General features: G+C 36.4%; 1 protein-coding gene across 42 annotated transcripts in view; it reads left to right on the forward strand.

The window, feature by feature from the left end:
• RIMS2 (regulating synaptic membrane exocytosis 2) overlaps positions 1 to 22156 on the forward strand; it is a 496337-nt gene that overhangs the window by 321813 nt on the left and 152368 nt on the right. For 27 of the 42 annotated variants that reach the window (XM_075728355.1, XM_075704496.1, XM_075728363.1 and 24 more), the window contains 2 exons: positions 6507 to 6663; positions 12087 to 12203. In XM_075728355.1, coding sequence (XP_075584470.1) covers positions 6507 to 6663; positions 12087 to 12203 — 274 coding nt within the window. Of the gene's footprint in view, positions 1 to 6506; positions 6664 to 12086; positions 12204 to 21558; positions 21625 to 22156 lie in introns of all 42 variants that reach the window. The other 15 variants (XM_075728349.1, XM_075728356.1, XM_075704498.1 and 12 more) reach the window with 1 other exon arrangement.

The raw sequence follows: 22156 nt of genomic DNA on the forward strand, positions 1-22156 counted from the left end.
TAAAGAAACCAATAAACCAATGACATTTTTAATAAAAAACTAATACTTAAAAAAAAATTCTCCACTATTATAAATAAGAAAAGCTTGTTTTTAAATAAACGTAAAGACTTGAAGACCAATGCATCATTAAACTGTGATATACTGGGACTAAGTGCCTTCAAGACAGATATTGTAATTCCAAACTATTTGATCTGCCAAAGCTGGCTTTGGGCAGACTTGCTTAAGTCCAAAACTGATCAAGAAACTTGCTAAGCTCTTGCTTTTTGGATCTGAAAATTTTGTACATGATTGTACTGTTTTCTCTGAATGTGTTTCTCAGAACTGGCATAGTCTGAGTGACTAGTCAGCTAGCTCCTACATAAGCCTAGCGGTTTTCTTAGATTTCTAGGAAATGAAAAAACAGTTTTCACCTTTTTGCTATTCAGTTCTTTAAAACAATACTGTAAGACACATTATGTCAGGAGAAAATGCAGGGCTTTGGATCCTGAGTGGATGGAAGCATCCTCCTTGCATCCTTGATTTTGGCAACTGAGTTCAAAACATGGCATCTTCTGTGAGCTGTATCTACATGGCTATGTTAACAACATGTAGTTTTTTGGATCATTTTTCTGTAATACCTTATTTTTCTCATGCATTCATACAGTTTAAATATTTTCCTTTACAGCTTAGATTTTGTTCTGGCTGTAGAGTGTTGGAATGATAATGACTATACTCAAGAAACCTAAGAACCTTACTGGATCTATCCCTAAACACTTTTCTCTCCATATTAAATATATGTTAATATTTTCTGGTATTGCAACTTTATAAATGGACATTTTTATTGAATAAAAGTATTGAATTCTACAGATGTTCACAGGAAGTTTTGTTCTGTGAAAATCTGATATGGTTATTTTCAGTATGAGATAGCATTCTATGTTGCTTTGACTCCTAACTAGTGAAAATACGTAGTATGAAATAAGGCAGAGAGCTAGCTTGACTCTACAAAACTGAAGGATGACTTTGGAATTAACTCATGTTAGTGGGTTGCCCTACTGAAACTGCTACTTTTCAGTGTGTGACCTGTTGGCAAAAGGGAAGTTTGTAAATATAGTAGGTTTTGTTTTGAGCGAATTAATTATAAATGTCAAAGTTTATTTTGTGGCAACAAAGCACAAAGAATATTAATCTGTTTCTTCGAACGCAACATGTCTAGTTCTGTTGATGCAAAATTATTAGGAGTGCTGATAGTTTCTGCCTTTTGAAATTGTTATAAGGAAGCACTAGCAGTGTTAGTTACCAGAAAGTATTGCATGTCTACTTCCAATTTAATGTAAAACATTTTTTGATCAGAATTATACTTGACAATTTAATTAGATAGTCATATATTTTGATTTATTGCAACAATAATGTGCGAGTGGTCAAAGACAGTAACAAGTTAGAGCTGGAGGAGGCTTTTTGTTTCAAAGTAATTTATTTGTTTATGTATACAGATTTAATAAATTTAATTATTTTGATTTACTAGTTCTCACTTCTAGGAATTCTTTAGACAGAGTAGGTTTTTGGTTGTGTTTTGTTAATTGAACTCCTTGCCCCTCACTGTGTTCATTCAGGTAGAATACCTTCTGCTATTGCTCATTCCCCTTGTCCTTTTGTGTCTGTACATACGAAATATTGTATAAAACTGCTGATTTAAATGTTAGATTTTTTTTTAAAGGGTTTTCCCATTTCTTCATATTACTGCTCTTCATTATATTTTTCATCTCCAAATTCTACAAATGCTCCCTGTGTATGCAGAATACTAAGAACCATCTCTGTGTTTTTTATGTCTATAGATACGGATTATTTGGATAATAGTAGAGAATATTCTGTCATGTGTACTTGTACAGTAAATCATGTTTTTTATTTCATTATATATAAGTTCATAATAACTTGATATTCACTTATGTGTGTGGTGGGTTGACCCTGGCTAGATGCCAGTTGCCCACCAAAGCCACTCTATCACTCCCCCTCCTGAGATGGACAGGGGGGAGAAAATGAAACAAAAGGCTCTTGGGTTGGGATAAGGACAGGGAGAGATCACTCACCAATTACAGTCATGGGCAAAACAGACTCAGCTTGGGGAAATTAGTTTAATTTATTGCTGATCAAATCAGAGTAGGGTAATGAGAAATAAAAACCAAATCTTAAAACACCTTCCCCCCGCCCCTCCCTTCTTCCTGGGCTCAACTTCACTCCAGATTTCTCTACCTCCTCCCTGCCGGCAGTGCAGGGGGACAGGGAATGGGGGTTGTGGTCAGTTCATCACACGTTGTCTCTGCTGCTCCTTCCTTCTTAAGGGGAGGACTCCTCACACTCTTCCCCTGCTCCAGTGTGGGGTCCCTCCCACAGGAGACAGTGCTCCACAAACTTCTCCAGCGTGGGTCCTTCCCACGGGCTACAGTTCTTCACGAACTGCTCCAGTGTGGGTCCCTTCCATGGGGTGCAGTCCCTCAGGAGCAGACTGCTCCAGCATGGGTCCCCCACAGGGTCATAATTCCTGCCAGCAACCTGCTCCAGCCTGGGCTCCTCTCTCCATGGGTCCACAGGTCCTGCCAGGAGCCTGCTCCAGCATGGGCTTCCCACAGGGTCACAGCCTCCTTCGGGCACATCCATCTGCTCCGGCGTGGGGTCCTCCCCGGGCTGCAGGTGGATATCTGCTCCACCGTGGTCTTCCCCACAGGCTGCAAGGGAATCTCTGCTTTGGGGTCTGGAGCACCTCCTGCCCCTCCTTCTGCACTGACTTTGGTGTCTGCAGAGTCGTTCCTCTCACACATTCTCACTCCTCTCTTCAGCTGCAGTTTCTGTTGTGCAGGTTTTTTTCCCCCTTCTTAAATATGTTATCCTAGAGGTGCTATCACCATCACTGATAGTCTCAGCCCTAGCCAGTGGTGGATCTATCGGACATAGGGGAAGCTTCTAGAAGCTTCTCACAGAATCCATCCCTGTAGCCCCCCCGCTACCAAAACCTTGCCATATAAACCCAATACAATGTGTTTTCAGATTATGCCTTCCTGGAGATGACTTTCTATTTTCCCCAAATGTATCAGTTTGTCTTTTAAAGATAGAATCATAGAATCATAGAATCGTTTAGGTTGCAGAAGACCTTTAAATCATCAAGTCCAAGTGTTAACCTAACACTACCAAGTCCACCACTAAACTAATTAAGAGTAAAGTAATAATTAATTTCATGTTTCCTGGCTTGGTGGCTGGATTATTTTTTTAATGAGAGTAAAACTAGAATAGAATCGTTAAGTTTGGAAAAGACCTCTAAGATCACCTAGTCCAACCATCAACCCAACACCACCATGCCTACTAAACCATGTCCCAAAGTGCCACATCTACACATTTTTTGAACACCTCCAGGGATGGTGACTCTACCACCAATCTGGGCAGCCTGTTCCAATGCTTGACCACTCTTTCAGTAAAGAAATTTTTCCTAATATCCAACCTAAACCTTCCCTGACACAACTTGAGGCCGTTTCCTCTCATCCTATCACTAGTTACTTGGGAGAAGAGACCAATACCCACCTCACTACAACCTCCTTTCAGGTAGTTGTAGAGAGCAATAAGGTCTCCCCTCAGCCTCCTTTTCTCCAGGCTAAACAACCCCAGTTCCTTCAGCTGCTCCTCATAAGACTTGTTCTCCAGACTCTTCACCAGCTTCGTTGCCCTTCTCTGGACATGCTCCAGCACCTCAATGTCCTTCTTGTACTGAGGGGCCCAAAACTGGACAGAGTATTCGAGTATTTGAGCAGCTTCACCAGTGCCAAATTAAAACCTTTCTGCTGCTTTAAGGCTATCGTTAGAAATTAGTTTGTTTCTTGTTGCTATTTACAATACTTCTCAATTAATATAATCAGAAAAAATAACTGATAAACCATTTTCCAGATTTTTCAGTTTTTTTAATGAAAATATTAAACGTTGGAATAAGTTGTTCACTGTGAAATTAGAAAAGATGTGGTTTGCATTGTAAGGATACTGTTTGCAATTAATCACTTATTGTCATAGTAAAAAAACAAGCCTTTCTAAATTATCCCAATTTCAGTTGGGTTTCTCTGCAGAAAATAATGGATTTGGGGTATTGTTTTATTTCAGTATGTGGTGTGATATCATAGCATATTAACTGCTAGTTGTTCTTACTCTGTACACAATGCCTTTTAGTCAGTTCAGTGCAACACTGAGCTTGTTGTCTTAGTGATATATACCATAAATTAAAATCAGTAAAATATGAAAAATAACACTTAAGAATAGAGAAAATAACTATTAGTCTATCCAAAAACAGTCTGCAGAGCTCTCCCTTGTGGTCTTAGCTCTCAGAATTGCTTATAGGTCTTTTGCTTTCTGGGGTAGCAGATAGTGACCTACAAAGCTCCTCACAGGTCTCTTGTATTCCCTTAGTTGTCTGTTTCTCACCTGTAGAATTTTTCTTTTGGTGACATCTTGAACAGAGTCTGCAAAGAACCTGCAAAATGATCCTCTTCATTTTCCTGCCTGTCTGTGCTCTGCAGTGCATTTCATGTTCTTCCAGCTTCCAGGCAAATTAAAATAAATATCTCGTATGTCCTTTCCCTCCGTTCTCTAGAACTGCTGCTTTTATCAATAAGAAGTAGTTCTCTGTGTATTATTTTTGTATTGGGGACAATATTTGTTTAGTGTATAAAACTGGCAAATATCTCATGGATTTGCTTAATTAAGAAATTTATTATTGCTTTGTTAGATTTTTTATTTTAACATTATTGAGCTTTCAGCTGTTACTTTAGCTCTTTCTCTTTTGGTTAAAGAATTGCAGAATTGCAGAGTCTATTGATTTCCAGACTGACTTGCCAAAACTTTATTCAGACGTCTTCTATGCTTTACTGGTTAGTGAACAACACCCAGTTTCAAACACAGATAAAATTCCCTGTCTCTCCTTTGGTGATTTCACCCAAAACTGTGTTGCACTGGTCCTTATATGCTTTATCAGTGTGTGTGCTAGTAAGTGTACTTCATACATGGGATAAAAGTCTGTAGTTCATTACTGACTCTCAGCTGAGACTACACATGAAGTGACTTGATTGCTTTGAAGCGAGAAGAGGGTACCTGATCCTCAACATCATTATACTAATGTAATAAAATGTGATGGTGATGTCCTATTTTTCCCCTTCATGTACGCACATACACACACACACACAAAGCAGCTCACACCGAACCACAGGAGGAGAAGTTATTTATGAATTAGAGTGGTTCATATGTATCCTTGGTCCTAAGGCCATGCAATGAATATGAATACTCAGCTGGAAGTATCGAACATTCTTGGAACCATAAAATGGACTGAATGAATGAGGTTTTGCTTAGGTACTTACTGAATATTTTCCAGGAAGAGAACTATGAACAATTTGGAATAGAAGACCAAATACTCTTGGACTCTCAGAAGATTCTCATGGGGAAAAAAATCACAGTTTTGTGAGCCAGAATTTTTCCAGTGCCAGGTGGATCTCTCTAAATATTCTTTACTTGGTTACTGTCTTCAGAACAAAAAGTCAGTTATATCAGTTGTCATAGCCACCAGGAGCTGTCTGAAGACCTATTTCTGCAAAACATTATCATCAGATTAAGACTTGCAATTCTTCCATTTCTTATCATCGTATATTGATTTGATCCTCACAAAATTTGTGGAAACTTCTTTGAAATTGCTGTATATTAGATGCAGACAGTCACTTTAATACATCCAGCTTTTTAAAAAGATTTTTCTTAAAAGCCTACGTAAAATGTCCATGTGGTAGCCTTTTAAGCTATTGTGACGGGGAAGGCTTTTGCTTAGACCATTTATGCCTTCTGTTATCCCAATTCAAGATTAGGTCCAGGATGTAAGCAGTTCTCCATGTGGGCTTAGCTCATATATTTGTGAAGGATTCACGTTGTTTAAGTTCAGAACTGTGAGTGAAATCTGATGTCATTGAGTCATTGTTACTTTGTTTCAGAAATACAAAACTGTTTTGAACCCAAACTCTGTACTTAATCCCATAGTAGTTTCCTATCTCAAATTTTTAAACTGAACTTTGGATTAATTTTTAATTGTGGACATTTCTGTTTGAAGTATATTATACACAATCGTTACAATACAATTTTAATTAAAAATGCAATGATCAATTTTCTGTGTTATTCTAAGGAAAAAAGCAGTTTTATTAGTTTTATTATTCATGCATCATACTGACCACAAATAAATGGTGAATTTTTGATATTTTGATTATTATAAAACCCCAGTTCAGTGCATGGAAATTTATTTCTATACTTTCAAAGTATAATTATAGGAACTATAGCTGTACTTAAATTAAGCACAGTGACAGGAATCAACTTTATGTATGTATTTTTTGTTACAAAAACCAAGAAGACGACATGATAAATTCTTGATCAAATTCCATCTTTCATCATGCTTGTAACTACTACAGATATGGTAGGAAATTACAAAGTGCAATTTTAGATTCATGAATATTTGCATTTCTTTTTAGATTATCGACATAATGGGAGAGATCTTCAAAGTTCAACGCTATCAGTGCCAGAACAAGTTATGTCATCTAATCATTGCTCTCGATCAGGGTCCCCTCACCGTGGAGATAGTATAGGACGGACTAGATCGTGGTCTCCCAGTGTCCCTCCCCCACAAAGGTAAACTGTTATTTAACTATGCAGGTATATAAATTTAAGTGGTCTCGATCCTGTAACAATACTGGAAAGAATGTCCAGGCTTTCAAAATGGCAATGAATTAGTTAGATCTTATGAAATTATGTAAAGCCAATAATGTTTTTTCTGACATTATACTGATGTGTGAAAATTTGCCTAATTTTGTCTTTTTTTTAATAAAAAATCAGTACATTCCAATCTAAGGAAAAAAAATACTTCTCCATATTTTATTTTTCAAGAGCTAGTTAGAAGGTGCCGTGTTTTATAGCATGTGACGGTTTGACATTTTCTTAGCGTTCACTTGTCAGTGGCTGTTTTCAACCCTTTCGTCTGTGTAGAATTAAGGTTCTGGGAGAGCCATACTTCCTGCCCATAGGAGCTTTCTTTTTCTTTTTTTCAAACTTTTAAAGCATCAATAATAAATTGACACACATACATTTTTATACTGAAAACTCCTGACCTTAGAAGGCCCCTGGTAACTATTTATCTTGAGAAAGAAAGATCAGGATATTTCTCCCAAAAGCTAGCCATTTTGCATAATGACTACTACTTAACTGAATATATTGTTTAAGCCAGAATTAAGAATTTTCCTCCATGGATAAGCTTTCTTAAAAGGAAGCAGAAGGATATCTGTAAAGGAGAATGAAGCCTGTTTTCTAGCATTTTTGTCACTATTTATGGGTAGGTTTCCAGCTGGTATAATTCAGCTGGAATAAAAGGGGAAGTTATTTTCTTTGCCCATAATGTTCACAATTCCCATTTAATACTGAAGATCTGGTATCCAATATTTTGGGTCAGGTACATGTGTCCATCCATTTCTTCTACAGCCATTCTGATTCTCTTGTGTTTTGCTTTCCTTTCTGTTATCTTTGTTCTTTTTGTTAGCTTAAACTTCTCTTGATTTCATATTCCCTTACGTATGTGTTTACTTACCATTTCCTCTAACAGATACAGACTAAATGATATCCTTTTGCATTAGTGAGGTATTAGGATCCCAAATTATCCCATATAATCACAGACAGCTAACAGGCAGAAACTGTAAGTTTCTACTTGAAATCTAAAACCATATGTAAATACAGCTTGACTTTAAATGAGAAATAAATAGTAGACACAGAGGGGCCTCTTCTGATTTCTGCTATACTGATTTCGGTCTAAGTAATCAGCTATGCTAAATCTCCTGGGGTTATTTGTCTTGGATATAGACATAAATGTGAACAAAATCTCTTTGTGTGTGTGCATTTGTGTTTTTGTGTGTGTGTACATGCTGTGTGCATTTTGGGCAGAACTTTTACCCAATCTAGTAGTTAATGCTTGTCTAACACCATTGAAAAACCTTCTTTTTATTTTCTTGTAGTTTTGCATTTCTTTACATATATGAAATATTTCTTGCTTCCTGACTTTCCTAAAGCTAAATTTTTAAATATAATTTTGAACTTACAGGGAAAAATGTTTCAGCTGTTTCCTAAAATGTCACAATCAAATGCATTATTTATGTAATATTTCCCTGCCCACACACCAAATCATTCCTTTGAGGACTTGTCAAGCCCAGAGAATTGGGTTGCCAGAAGTTGAGAGTTTGTAGAAAAGCAGCGTAATCCTTGGGTTGCAGAAATGTCTTTTTTAATTCTAATGAAAATCCAGATGTAGTCAGTGAAGCTATAAGCATTATTAATCATATTTGCACCATGTTTAGTTGAGTTTGTTATACATGTGCTGCTATAGACATGTTCTAACTGCAGTAACCATGCTGCACGCCCAGAGATCTCCCAATTACTGACTGATGCCTCTGTAGGCAGGAGCTCTTCGGCCATAGAAGTGCAAGCTGCTGTTACATCTTAGAAGCCACTTTGCAGTCCTCAGTTCTTCTGCCAGAATTCGTTAATAAACTCCACCAAAGCCACATCACATTGTAGCTGACAAGAAATTGTTTCTGCTCTTGTAACTTTTTCAGCTAATATATTTAATGGACTGTTATTCTCTCTGTAGATCAGAATGTAGTTTAGACATGTAGTTTAGACTGTGGCAGGCACTGAACAACATCATGTTTAGCTTTTTCTAAGACTGTGCATTTGAAAAAGCAAAATGAATGCGACTGCAGAAGGTGGCTAGGCTAAAATGGTGTGTTAAATCTAGTAGGTTGCTCATTATTCTCTTAAATCTAGTAGGATGCTCGTTATTCTCTACCATCACCACCTGCAATTGCACCTTTTCACTTGCTTACCTCTTATCTGGTTGCTCTGTACGTGTTCTGTCAACTGCAAGAAAGTTCCAAAGGGGTAAAGACTCATGTTCCGAAAGCAACTTTTCTTGGAGAACAGGTTTCCTTGGAGAAATTATGTCATTTTCTGTTAAACAGCAAATCTGGCTGGCAAAGGCATCCTTAGCAGGGTGAAACCGATCTGAAATAGTAGTAACACTTTGAAGTAGAAGAAATACAGTTGTGTAGGATGTTAAAAAGCAGCATTAAGTCAGAATCTGATAGAATACAGAAATTTAAAGACAAAATTACTTATTTAGAACAACAAGCCAATAACACAATCTTACTGAAAGTGATTTGAGCAGACAGGATGGTACTGAGTTTTCAGGTCTAAGGCTTATAATCAGAGTTTAGGCAGGAGTTTTGGTTGTGTGGGCAGACAGCAAAGGTCAGATCTTTGGGAAGTTTTGCAAAGAAATGACATCTTGAGAAAGCTTAAATATTTAGGTCAAAAGAACAGATGAGTGTCGTGGTTTAGCCCCAGGCAGCAGCTCAGCACCACGCAGCCGCTCGCTCACTCCCCCTACCCTGATGGGATGGGGGAGAGAATCGGAGGAGTAAGAGTGAGAAACACTCCTGGGTTGAGATAAGAACAGTTTAATAATTGAAATAAAGTAAAATAGTAATGCTAATAATAACAGTATAATAATGATAATAATAATAATGATACACGAAGCAAGTGATGCACAATGCAATTGCTCACCACCCGCCGACCGATACCCAGACAGTTCCCGAGCAGCGATCGCTGCTCCCCGGCCACCCCCCCCCAGTTTATATACTGAGCATGACGTCATATGGTATGGAATAGCCCTTTGGTCAGTTTGGATCAACTATTCTGGCTGTGCCCCCTCCCAGTTTCTTGTGCGCCTGGCAGAGCATGGGAAGCTGAAAAAGTCCTTGACTAGCATAAGCAGTACTCAGCAACAACTAAAAACATCAGCATGTTATCAACATTCTTCTCCTACTAAATCCAAAACACAGCACTATGCCTGCTGCTAGGAAGAAAATTAACTCTATCCCAGCCGAAACCAGGACAATGAGTAAAATAAGATGATAATACTACAGACAGAAAAAAAACCAAGATTTTTTTTTTTTCTGAAATGTGAACAAAAAGAGAGACCCTGAGGAAAAGGATCAGACAGAAACTAGAATTAAGAAAGAAGGAATGGGAATTGGTTGTTGGGAAAAGTAAAAAAAGTTAACAAACAAGAGCAGAGGAGCCCTGTCAATGTCCATTTTAGAGTACAAATATACATGAAAGAGCCAATGGCAGGGTAAAGGCTATACTGGATTTTCTGTCATTTTGGTATAAATAAGGGGGTTAAAACATGCACAGAGAAAAAGTTGCAGGAAAGAGTTGTAGAGTAGAAAGTAGAAGAATTATACTCACTTTTAATATGGCAAATACAAGGTTTAGTAGCCAGACTAAACTTTATATTTGGTTTCATGAAAGCCAGAGTAGAGAAATGCTTGCGAGAAATGCAGTAGATCTGAAGGCAAAAGTTTATGTGTAGTGCAACATCGTCATAGCACTTATATGCAGAAATAAACAACATCATGGCAGCAGCAGTGAAGGATACACATACAGGTTAACACTAATCAGGGACTGGCAAATGACAAAGGATACGGATGACAGGTACCAAAAGGGCAGACAAACTGATAAGGAAGGACACAGGAAATGAGTGGTATAAAACTGAAAAAAAAAAAAAAAAGAAGAGGCCCACATTAGGGAAGAAAGGACAGGAGGCAGAAGAATTTATTGGTCTAAAATGTGAATTTGTGTAGAGGGAAGCATGCAAACTGTTATTTTCAGATCTATACAAAACAATTATGTTTTAATTATCCAATAATTATCACAGTTAGCTGTTGTCTTTCTATCTTCCTATTCTTGTGGATTTGTTTTACAGAGCAGAAAAAGTGAAGCTAGTGTGTATCAGTAGGTATTAATGGTTAAACTGAGTAAAGCAATCGATGGGCAAAGCTTTGGTCTCAAATAGTACAAAACTGTAAAGGTGATTAGAATCATAGAATTGTAGCATTGTTTAGGTTGGAAAAGACCTTTAAGATCATCAAGTACAACTGCTAACCTAGCACTGCCAAGTCCACCGCTAAACCATATCCCTAAGTGCCACCACATCTACACATCTTTTAAATATGTCCAGGAATGGGGACTCAACCACTTCCCTGGGCAGCCTGTTCCAATGCTTGATAACCCTTTCAGTGGAGAAATTTTTCCTAATATCCAATCCAGACCTCCCCTGGTGCAACTTGAGGCCAGTTCCCTCAGCCGCCTCTCGTAAGACTTGTACTCTAGACCCTTCCCTAGCTTCGTTGCTCTTCTTTGGACACACTCCAGCACCTCAATGTCTTTGTTGTAGTGAGGGGCCCAAAACTGAACACAGTATTCAGGTGTAGCCTCACCAGAGCTGAGTACAGGGGGACAATCACTTCCATAGTCCTGCTGGCCACACTATTTCTCGTACAAGCCGGGATGCTGTTGGCCTTCTTGGCAACCTGGGCACACTGCTGGCTTTAACAAAGTCTGCAATATGTGTACCAGTTATACCTAATTAAACAGTTCTGTCTTTTTCAGATTCTATTCTAGTGAGTTTACAGAATAAGATTTCCAGTGCAAAACAAGCATCTGTTTTTTAATTCAAATGACAATGTTTTCAGCAGGCTGCACTCTACCTTAACAGCCAGAAGTCCTCATTGTGTCTTACTACAGTTTACATCTTTATAGTATAGCCAAACTCAAGAGTTCATGGAAAATTCTTTACAGTGCATGGTTCAGCTAGAAAGGAAATTTTCCTTGAAGGTACTAGTCTGGAAAGACTAATGAAATTTTGTCTAAAATTAACCTTTTTAATTAAGAATAAAAAAAAAAATCTTCTCATTTCCAGAAGAAACAAACATTGAAACAAAAGAAAAAAAAACTATCCCTAGCATGGACTTAGCACCTTTTTCTACAGGAGAAATTTTTTTTTTACCATGAGATTTAAAATTATGTGAGAGTAAATGTATACAAAAGACAGGTCAGCTAACACATCTCATTACCACCATGTTTGCTAATAATTGTCTGCACAAACCAGTGAGGGGATGTGGTCCAGGCGCACCCAGAACTCAGAATCTGATGTCTTTTATCCTTAGTCGGAATGTGGATCAGGGACCACGAGGGACTCGATCTACTCCTGCACATTACAATACCCTGAACCGAATGGATAGACACCGTGTTATAGATGACCACTACTCCCCCGACAGAGAGAGGTAAATATCTGACTGGAATTAGAAACAGCCATAGCCTACACTCATCAATGTGAATTACTTCAGCATGGTAGCTCACTAAAGTAAATAGCAAAATTATTTACCTAATCCCACAGATGAGCATTTCCCTACTCATTTATCCACCGGTTGCATGATATACATTAAAAAATATATAGTGCACAAGGCTGAGAAAACTGTCAAGTTAGTGTATCTTTGCCACGAGGGAATCTGAAAAATCTATGAGAAATTGTACAATATAAAAGACAAATAGCTTAGCTGTCCTTTTTTTATAAAAATATTTTTATGTACTATATTAATAAATTCTTCAGGTGCTGACTGTCTTTAAAAAAACCTGAACAGTAGATTTGGTCATTTTTGCTGCTGAATGAAGAGGCATAAAAATGGGTAAATTCAGTTCCGTATTAATGTAAAGTGCAACTCACAGACATAACAAAAGTATATTCTAGCACTATGTTTGTCTTTTCTCAACCTTATGAGCCATTTTTGTGGGAAAGAAAAAAAAAGAAAGGTTATGGCATTGTGTGTTAGAATGAAATTGGGGTCTTTGTGTTTAGAGACACATCTTACCACGACTAATGTTTTGCCTAATGGAACTTCCCGAAGAGTGAGCGCAGCTGTAGCAACCTCTATGAATTTTAATGATGTAAAAAAGAATTGCAGGCAATAGTTGGCTAACGTAGTTAATTTTGCTGAATTAATTGTGGTAGTGCCTTTGTGCCATTAAAAAAAAATATTGATCTTTCCCACCTCATTGTCTTCACAACAGAAAAAAAAAGAAAAAGCATTTTTTTACCTTTAATTTTGAAAATCTGCCAGCTTCTTATACACCAAATTGAAAACCTGCACATTATAATCAGAGAGGCATGATTGCTACATATTGCCTATTTCATAATTGCGTATAGCAAGGAGTAATACAGATATATTTTGTAATCTTATTGAGTGCTACGTGACTAGTATTTAAAGTTAATACTTTTACAGGTGATTATTACAGGTTATGCCTCAAATGACATCAAAGCACATAATTGGTGTTACTAACTGTAATACAAAGAATTTAAGAAATCAGTGGCTTTTTGTTAGCAATACTGAACAGAAGAGGTAAATATGTCTTAAAAGAACATTAATGTTATGGTCAATGATTGTAAGGAACGTAAGACAAAATTCTTCAGAAAAAAAAATTATAAGTAATTGTTCCTAATTAGGTAAGTTAGAAAAAAGAGTACCAAAAGAAAAAAAAAAAAAGCATATCTATTCAAGTGATTTGTAATTTAATTTGGCCAAAAAAGTCCAATGGGCAAAAAAATTAAGATATTGAAAAGCAATCCAGTATTTATTATCCAAAATGTTAACTGTATGCATTACAAGTATAATAGATCATAGGTGAACATCTTTTTTGCATTAAACTATTCAATATTTCCATTTAAGTTATAGAAAAGAAGAATGCTGTTTGGTTGGCTCATGAGGCTATCTGATTTCATACAGAAGGCAGTAACTTAAGGGTTCTGAGCTGTTTCCTTAAAAGAAAAGAACAGAATGCTTTTGGGATAATATTATGTTGATTTTTAGACCAGTCATCCTTGAAATAGGATCTAAACTTGTTCTTAGAGCCTGTATATGCCTTATCGAATGCTCCTGGGTTTGTTCACTGTGCGAGTTTGCTTGCTGCCTCCCTGATAAATGCATAGCAGTGAAAAGTGGCTTGAAGTACAGCACTGCAATCTTTCCCCATCACTGCAATCAAATAATCCCTACTGGACTGGCTTGGCTTAGAGAAAGAGAATTGGTTTTTTAGAATATGTCAGAAAAACAATGTCAGAAAGTTGTTAGTGATCAGATTACTGAATTTTCACATGACCATTGTAGATGACTAGGTATTTGCTTGTTAGGTGTGCTCTGAATCTCTGAACACAGGTTTATATGCCATCTGTATTTTCCAAAACACACAGAGAAGTTCTGTTCATATGTGGTGAGTGGTTGCCCGTGTAATCAGTTTGTTGAGTTATGCCTCTACTGCAACATACAGTCTCTGAAGGATTTCGGTTTTAGGCAGCACTCAAGAGAATAGAAAAAGGCTATTCCCAAACGTTTATCATGTTTTGTATTCATTGTTAGTTTGTCAGTAGTTTTATGAATGGAAAGATTATTAGCCTTCAAATTTTGTCAGTGCAAATTTTTTATACTCTCTGTGTTATGTAATAAAAAACAATGGTGTGTACACAAGTCCCTAAAGTAACTCTTTCATTCTGAAAACTGCAAGAACTGCAGGCAGTTTGGATAAGTGGAAAAACTGAACCTTTGAATAGGTTTATAATGTCTCTACTTGTCATCCTTGTTTTGTTTCACACTTACCTCTGAAAAAAAAATCACGCTTTGCTTTCCCACAGCTCTGATGGTTTGTTGTTTCCATGGCCCATTTATCCCTTGGAACTGTTTGCAAACAAGGGACTTTGAAAAAGTACCTTCTTGTAGACATGCTCAGTTGCTAAGTTAAAATATGACTGAGAATGTGAGTAAGAAAATTCTTTCCTTCCTTTTCTAGATAATTCAACATACAGTTCTCTAGGGTATATGGCACTAAGGAGCTTGTTGAAACCACATACAAAAATGTCTAATGACCTCAAGTCTAATGGCAATGTAAACATTCCTTCAAAACTGAATGCATAGTTAGAGATGAAAATCAAATTATTTTAAAAAAGCTGAAAGACATAGATTCTTTAATTTAATTTGAGATAATTTTAATTTCAAACACCAAGCCTTTAAATATGTCAAATGTTGCTATCAAATCATATACTGATTTTTATTGACAAGGTAAAGTTACAGTTAAAATTTGTATCTGTTGCTGTATTATCAAAAATGTCAGAATTGTACTGTGTATACTGCTAACTCAAAGTGGGAAATCAAGTTAATTTGTTACCTAAACCTACTAAACAAACTATAGAGGAAATGGAAAATGGAAACAGCCAGGTTGACCTTAGAGTTTTATATTTAAGCTATCAATATAATTAGGTGAATTAGAGGAACAATGTGAGAGTCTTAGTGTAGTCCCAAAAACAAGACATCAGCCAAAACTGTATCTGTGTACTACTTTCTGAAAGATGTATCAGCAGTTAGCAACAAACACCAAGGCAGTGCAAGGAAATTGTATTCATACCCACAGCTCTAACCAGCTTAGATACTATTTAGGAACTATTAATCTAAGTATATTCTTTATCCTAGATATGCTCTCCCTGAGGCGTGAAATTGCTAATGGTGGATTTAGTATAGATACAGTAGGCCAGACCATTCAGAGAATGCCTAAGTCAAAGAGTCTTGCAGTGGAAAAGTATGAGAAAACTCCTGAAGTATAAGTGTTTTTCTACTAGGCACCTACAAGAAAACAAGAGAGAAAAACCAAGTTAAATTTTGGGTCTGCTATCCCTTCATCAGGACTATTGCACATAGTTTCCATTTTAAAGAACAAAAGTTATCTGCTATGTTGAAGTATAGTCATAGCCATAGGGATAGTCATAGCCATAGGGATAGTCATAGCCATGATTATTTAAAGAAATATTCTCCATTATCTTTAAATCACTTCAAAGATGATATATTGATATGCTGGGACTAGCATGACTATCACACCAGTATTACTGAGGGCTGATTTCATTAGCACATTCAAATACAGACTTTCTGCTGAACGCTTTTTTTGTCTCATGCTGTTGAAAGAAGGGGTTTTTTTTAAACATGTCTTAAAGTAAATGCCAAAATACATGCCAAAATTTCTGGTTACTATAATCAAACCAGTAAAGACCAAAATAATTCACTACCATGAGTCTGCTGCATGTTAGATAAGATGCTATTTAATTAGCTGCTTCTATTATTTAACACAAAATTAGATGTGGCCAAGAGCAATATAAATTCTACATTTCTAAAAGTCATCTTACACTGGCAGTTGCTTTATCTATAAGTAGCAGGCTCCTAATCTAACACTGTTAATAGCTAGGTGCCAGATCAGGTCAAACTAGGAAAAGAGTTTTTTGAGGCATTGCACCATAGTAAAACCCAGAAAACTTAACAGCTAGGGTTTTTTTCACATTCTTTATGAAATACACAGCTGATTAATATGTAATTAAGTAGGCATTTATTACTTAGTTAATATTTTACAGTACAATCATTTAAGTGTATATTATACATACAAAGATATTGCGGAGTATAAAGGGTACCTGATGCTTTATGTGGAAATTCTGGGGTAATAGTTTCAATTTTTGGTTGTGTGTGTCATATGGGTACATACCCATATGTGGGTATGCAATGTCATTGTTTCTTTGCTTCTTCAAATACCCAGTGAAGTAAAAGAAGTGCATTGCTGAAAACTTGTTTATAGCTATGTTATAAAATGCATGAATCAACTTAAATCTCAATAATTGCAGCGTTTCTTTACGTTCTTTTTCTTCTTTCAAAATTTTACCAAGTGCATTAATACTATATTGCACTTCCTAATTATTTTGTAATTGTACGCCTACAACTGTAAGTAAAAAATATACTAGAGATTGTACCAGTAGGGATTCCTAGAAGTAAGACTGTCCTACACTTTCCATTAACAGATTCTGTTTTCAGTTACTTACAATGTTGCCAGATGCAATTTCCTCTCCCAGGGCTCTCACTCATGAGCCCTAATGGATTTAACTGCTGAAGGGATTGCAGTCCGAGCACACTGCCATGTTCTAGCCTTGCAGTAAGGATGGCAGAAAGGAGAGTGTTTTCTCTTTAGCTGCTGGTATTTACAGTGGGCACATTACTTCACAGTGAACTCACTGTTAAATTGCACAATTATCTGCACCACCCACCTGATGCCTCCATGCATCTGCTGAAGGATGGTAACCTCCAACAGAGGATGGAGTAGGAAGATAGGAAGATGGCAAGAGAAGTGCAGTCTTGCAAATGTAGCAAATGATTCAGAACCTTTGAGGTGAATTAAAAAACAAACAAACAACAAGAAGTTATAGCTACATTCCTCAGAATAAAATGCGCATACAAAATGTCCATGTTAAAAATAATGTAGTTCTGATAAAAGACTTTGGTGTTACGCCCTTCGGAGCAAGGACTTAAAATACATGATGGGGAGCACTATGATAATATGATACTGATTTTCTTGTTGAAAGTCATCTTGATGAATATGTGTCACTTCACAAATTCTCTGCTGATAATTGCTATTGTTTCACTGCTAAAGTCTTCAAACTGTCAATTGCAATCAGTTGGAATATTTCTAGGATTTCATCTAACCCAGGAGATAAGCAGGAATTTCTATAGGATTGATATGACAAAAAGCATCCATACCATTATCGGTGGAAAAAGTGTTGATGTTTATACATAAAGAAAATTTGTTCTCCCTTAAAAAACCTTAACTATTAAATAAAACTATTCTGTTAATTTTTTCTGTGAAACGTAGCAGGGGAAATTATATAACCAATGTTTTATTCTTGAATGGCATTTGCCATTTTCTAAAGGTTGAGAGCTTGACTTCACATTTTATTTATGTAGTTTTTAGGTGTGATTTCCCAGGTGTTCATGAAGCAACATGGAAAACATTCTACCACAGAGCACATTAAGTCCTGCGTTAACTCTCCTGCTTTAACACCATTCACTCTCTTTTCCCTTCTACCACTTTCAAAGGCTCTTTTCCCCCTAAATTTCTGACTAATCGACCCAAAGAACCACCTGTTTCTTACTCTGCAGTCTGATTAAGTTAATTCCCATTTTTTTCATGTTGCTAGATTTTCAGAAAATTGTAACTTGAAAAGTTTGGGAGTATTGGGTTAAAGGCAAATTCATGCTGGTAAAAAATTATATTTACTTTTAAGCAATCTTAATAATTTCATACTTGTCATACACTTAATTTGCTATTTCAATGGAAAAAGTATAAAAGAGTGTTACTAAAAATGGAGGATAGTAGTGTTGCCAATGATACAATGTATTACTTAAATTACAATCAGATGATACACTGGAAAAAGCTGACTATCAGAATAGATAAACAGTAATAGGATGATTAAAGTTTCTTGGGTCAACTGAGTTTGATTCATGCAGGCTCTAACAGTGGAACAGAAAGTCTTGTTTGTATTCAGAATTATTTATGAGTATTCCAGTAAGCACAAGATTGCCAGGATGTAATAGTACCCCAGTACTTAATCCTTTCCACAGAAATACTTGGGAGTCAACTTCCCACTCTAATAGGGAAGCTGGAATGTTAATCAAATTGTGGGACCTGGTCACAGGGAATGAAAATTGAAAGGAATAGATTATCTTCTAATGCCTCGTCTTTACTATTAAATAAAATATACCAAGCAGTAAAGACGAGGTTAAACTCCCCTTGCGCAGTAGGAAGAAGAGAAAGGCATGGCACAGGTAGTTCAAGTGAGACACTCTGTGTACGTGTGTGTGTTTTCAAGTGTGCTTCTGAGACGGTTCTGGTATGTCAAGCCTGTTCCTGGATACTAAGTACTTCCAATTAGGCAATCTAATTGGTCACTGGATGACTGATCTCTGTTTTGTTGCCCTCATGGTTCATTGAATTTTTATGAAGATGTGAGGAAATGCATAAATAGGTGAGCAGTATCAGAAAATTTTAAGTCATCATGCTCTGTTCACTTTAAAGCAGGAAAGTTATCATGTTTGCCCAAATGTCTGGAATCTTCGTGTCTGAATGGGGGTGTGTGGGGGAGTATGTGTGTGTGTACATACATTAATGATCATATTGCAAAACCTATAGGGCTGCCTTATCAGACCAACCTCATTATTTTAATATAAGTGAAATAAGTTGCTGCTGCAAGTTTTCTATCTATGCTATCTGTAACAAAATATGTAATGTTTCAGAAATCTGTGAGGATGCAGAGTAATATTTTCATTTTGCCATACCATCATTTGATATTTTCTGCCATCGACTACTATAATGTAGCAAGTAAGGAATGTGTGGTAAAAGGCTGTAAGTCTAAATGAAGGTTGCAAAAAAAAAAGTATCTTGGAGTTCTTTTGTCTTTTTAAAAATCTGCTATGTCTAAACCTTGTCCATGTCTCCATGGTCTTCCGAGCATTCCCATCTAGATGTGCATATGAGATCATGATTTTCATGAACAGCTCAAAAGACATGTTTATTTTAGATGCAGATCTGGAACATTTCTGGAGTTCTTTTGCACTTAGGCAATGCAAAGCTTAATGATCTTGCTACTTTATGATTCATTTAAATTATGATTTTAAGTGGTTTTGACTGGCTATTAGCCAAATGAAAGTTGCATATGTTTCAGTTTTGGACAGTGAAAATTAGGTATGTCATAGGCATTTTTGGTGTTATGTTGTGAACATATTTAGAAAAACAAAGAATTGATTTTAAGCTAAATACATGAAGTATTAATAAAAAAAGAAACAAATAGTGGAGTATTGACTGGATGCTCAGAAGATAGATGACATTTAAGCCTTTTGCTCTCCATCTTGACATACATAAAGCACAAAAAATAAGCTGCCTCCTAATGTACATAGTATATTTTGACCTATGTGATGTCAGTCATTCTCTCTTCCATACAGATATGGTATGTACCTTCCCTTTCTTCTTTACTAACCATGCATATTTTATAGAAAATATTACTGTACTTGAACAGAAACCACTTCCAAACACAGAGGCACATGCTTACATGAATAATAACTCTATAATTGTTATTGTTATATAGTTAGAGATATGGAAATGCACAAACATTGTTAGGTTATATATTCTTGATTTGTGATGAATGCCTTGTACTCTAGTAAGTTACTGCATTAAATCATGTATAGAACTGATTTTTCTTCTTAATGAACTCAGACATAATCTTCTTATTTTTTATGTTGCACTTGCAAGAACATTTTATAGTGAGTTATTATCTATTATGAGTTAGATAGCACAGATAACATGGGCTCTAAAGAACACGGAAAAGTATGAATAGCCAGTAATGCCAGAGGATCAGGTCAAGTATAAGCTAAAGCTTACCTCACTTCTCTATACAGACAAGCAGAGCTCTGGGTGATGAGGAAGCATGTTTCAAACTTGTTAAAAGTTATTACATATCAAACTGTGCAAGTGGTTGTATCTAAATGCCATGTTACTCTGATTCTGAATTCCTGAATTAAAAAAAAGAAAAAAAAAAAAAGGTTGACCTGCCTGCCATACATTCACAAGCAAAAGGCTCAGAACTTGATAAGAACACTAGAGCTCTGAGTTTCTAGAAGTATTAGGACAAAACTTGGTACCAGTGCTTGGGCACTTAGATAACTTAGTGGGGATCTGAAAAGTAGTTAGGACTCAAATCCTAAGCAGAACATTAACTGATGGTGTTTCATTCACATACAAATAAGTGAAGGGAACAGTCTGGCGTGTTCCTTCTTATGGACAGTAAGTTTAGCTGCTTGCAAATAGCAATTGCATTCCCATGAAATTCATGTTCTGCAACATGTGTTCTGCTTGAAGTCCTAGTTTTGTTTAAAGCTTTGCTGTTTAAAAACTGGTTGAGTATATTATATTGATGTCTTATATTTTTTAAAGACTATCAAGAAAACTTGTCAACAGTTCACTGGAGAGATTAAAGGGGAAGTGGAAGTGAATTGTTAACATTAAAATGCCATCTACCAGCTGGAAACACTTAATTGCTTATTAATACTAATGTAGTATTTGCAAGAGTTTTGTGGTGTTAATTCCAGGGTTGTGTCTAAATCATTTAAGGGTGTATTCATGTGGATATAGCCTGGGAATATCACCACATAGTGGTGAGAATAAGCTGGTATGCTGTTGTGTGCCATCATCACATATCATAGCTGCTGTGGGGTAGACTCCTACATTTTTATTTGATTGTTTTTCCTGTGGGTGTGCATATATTCTAAAGCAAATTTTAGAGAACATGATGGAATTATTTTTTAATGCTTCTTGGCAGCATGCTGACTGCCAGGCTGTTATGGGTAGACTGCTTTTGGTACTGAGGTCTGTGCATTAGTTTAAGAACCCTAGTACTTTTTGTAGCCTGCAGACTTCTTGAGATTGCTTTCAGAGAGAGACGTATACATTTTTTCCTCCTAACTGAAATAACATAGAAAATCCCAAATTTTAGCTATCCGCTTGGTCCCTACTCTCCTACTGGCTTCTCAGAATAAATGTGTGAATCATCTAGATAATTTTACCTTTAGAACTGTATGTCAGATTTCTAATTTTGTTAATAATTTCAGTGCTCTATACAATGCTTTTGTAGCTCAGGTATTCTCACATTTTTATGTCATCTGTCATATGATGTGTATCATTCCTTCTCCATCTTATTGTCTCATATTTGTATTTTTCTTTCTGCTGTCTACTCAGTCATTATGTTACTTTACCTCGTTCCCGGTACACCCAGTCCACAGATCACCATTACAGAGATGCCAGGTATATGTCTTCCTCTGCGTGACTCTGTGTGGATAATGCATATACTTCTATGTACCTACATGTCCATTTCTGTTTTTATTAGTCTGTGTATAGTGGTAGAAAACTTAGAAGTGTTGAGCTAACATCAGCATTAACTTTCTTAATAGTGTGTAGACAAACACTGGGTAATTCTTCATATGTTTCACTTTTTAAACATTTTTTCACTGCCAAAAGTCTATAATTGGTGGTCCATGAAGATGATGCTGTATTTACATCATTCTAGTGTCTTTTAAAAAGTCAATAAAGAAAATTATTTAAATCAGCAAACACAAATACCTGCTAATACTGTGATTTTCATATACAGAATGTCATACATGTATGGCTGTGTTAAAGGTTACAATAGATAAAACTGGAGTGTGATACCTTTCTCGTAGTCTCAGCTGCAGGCCAATATACCTTAATTTTTAAAAGTAGTTTTGCAAAATTCACCAAAGTTCCAGCTGAGTTTGTTCCAGTGTTTTGTTCTGTTGCTGACATTGCTTGCTTTTCATGT

Source organism: Pelecanus crispus, chromosome 2 (genome assembly GCF_030463565.1).
Source record: "Pelecanus crispus isolate bPelCri1 chromosome 2, bPelCri1.pri, whole genome shotgun sequence".
NCBI classification, from domain to species: domain Eukaryota; kingdom Metazoa; phylum Chordata; class Aves; order Pelecaniformes; family Pelecanidae; genus Pelecanus; species Pelecanus crispus.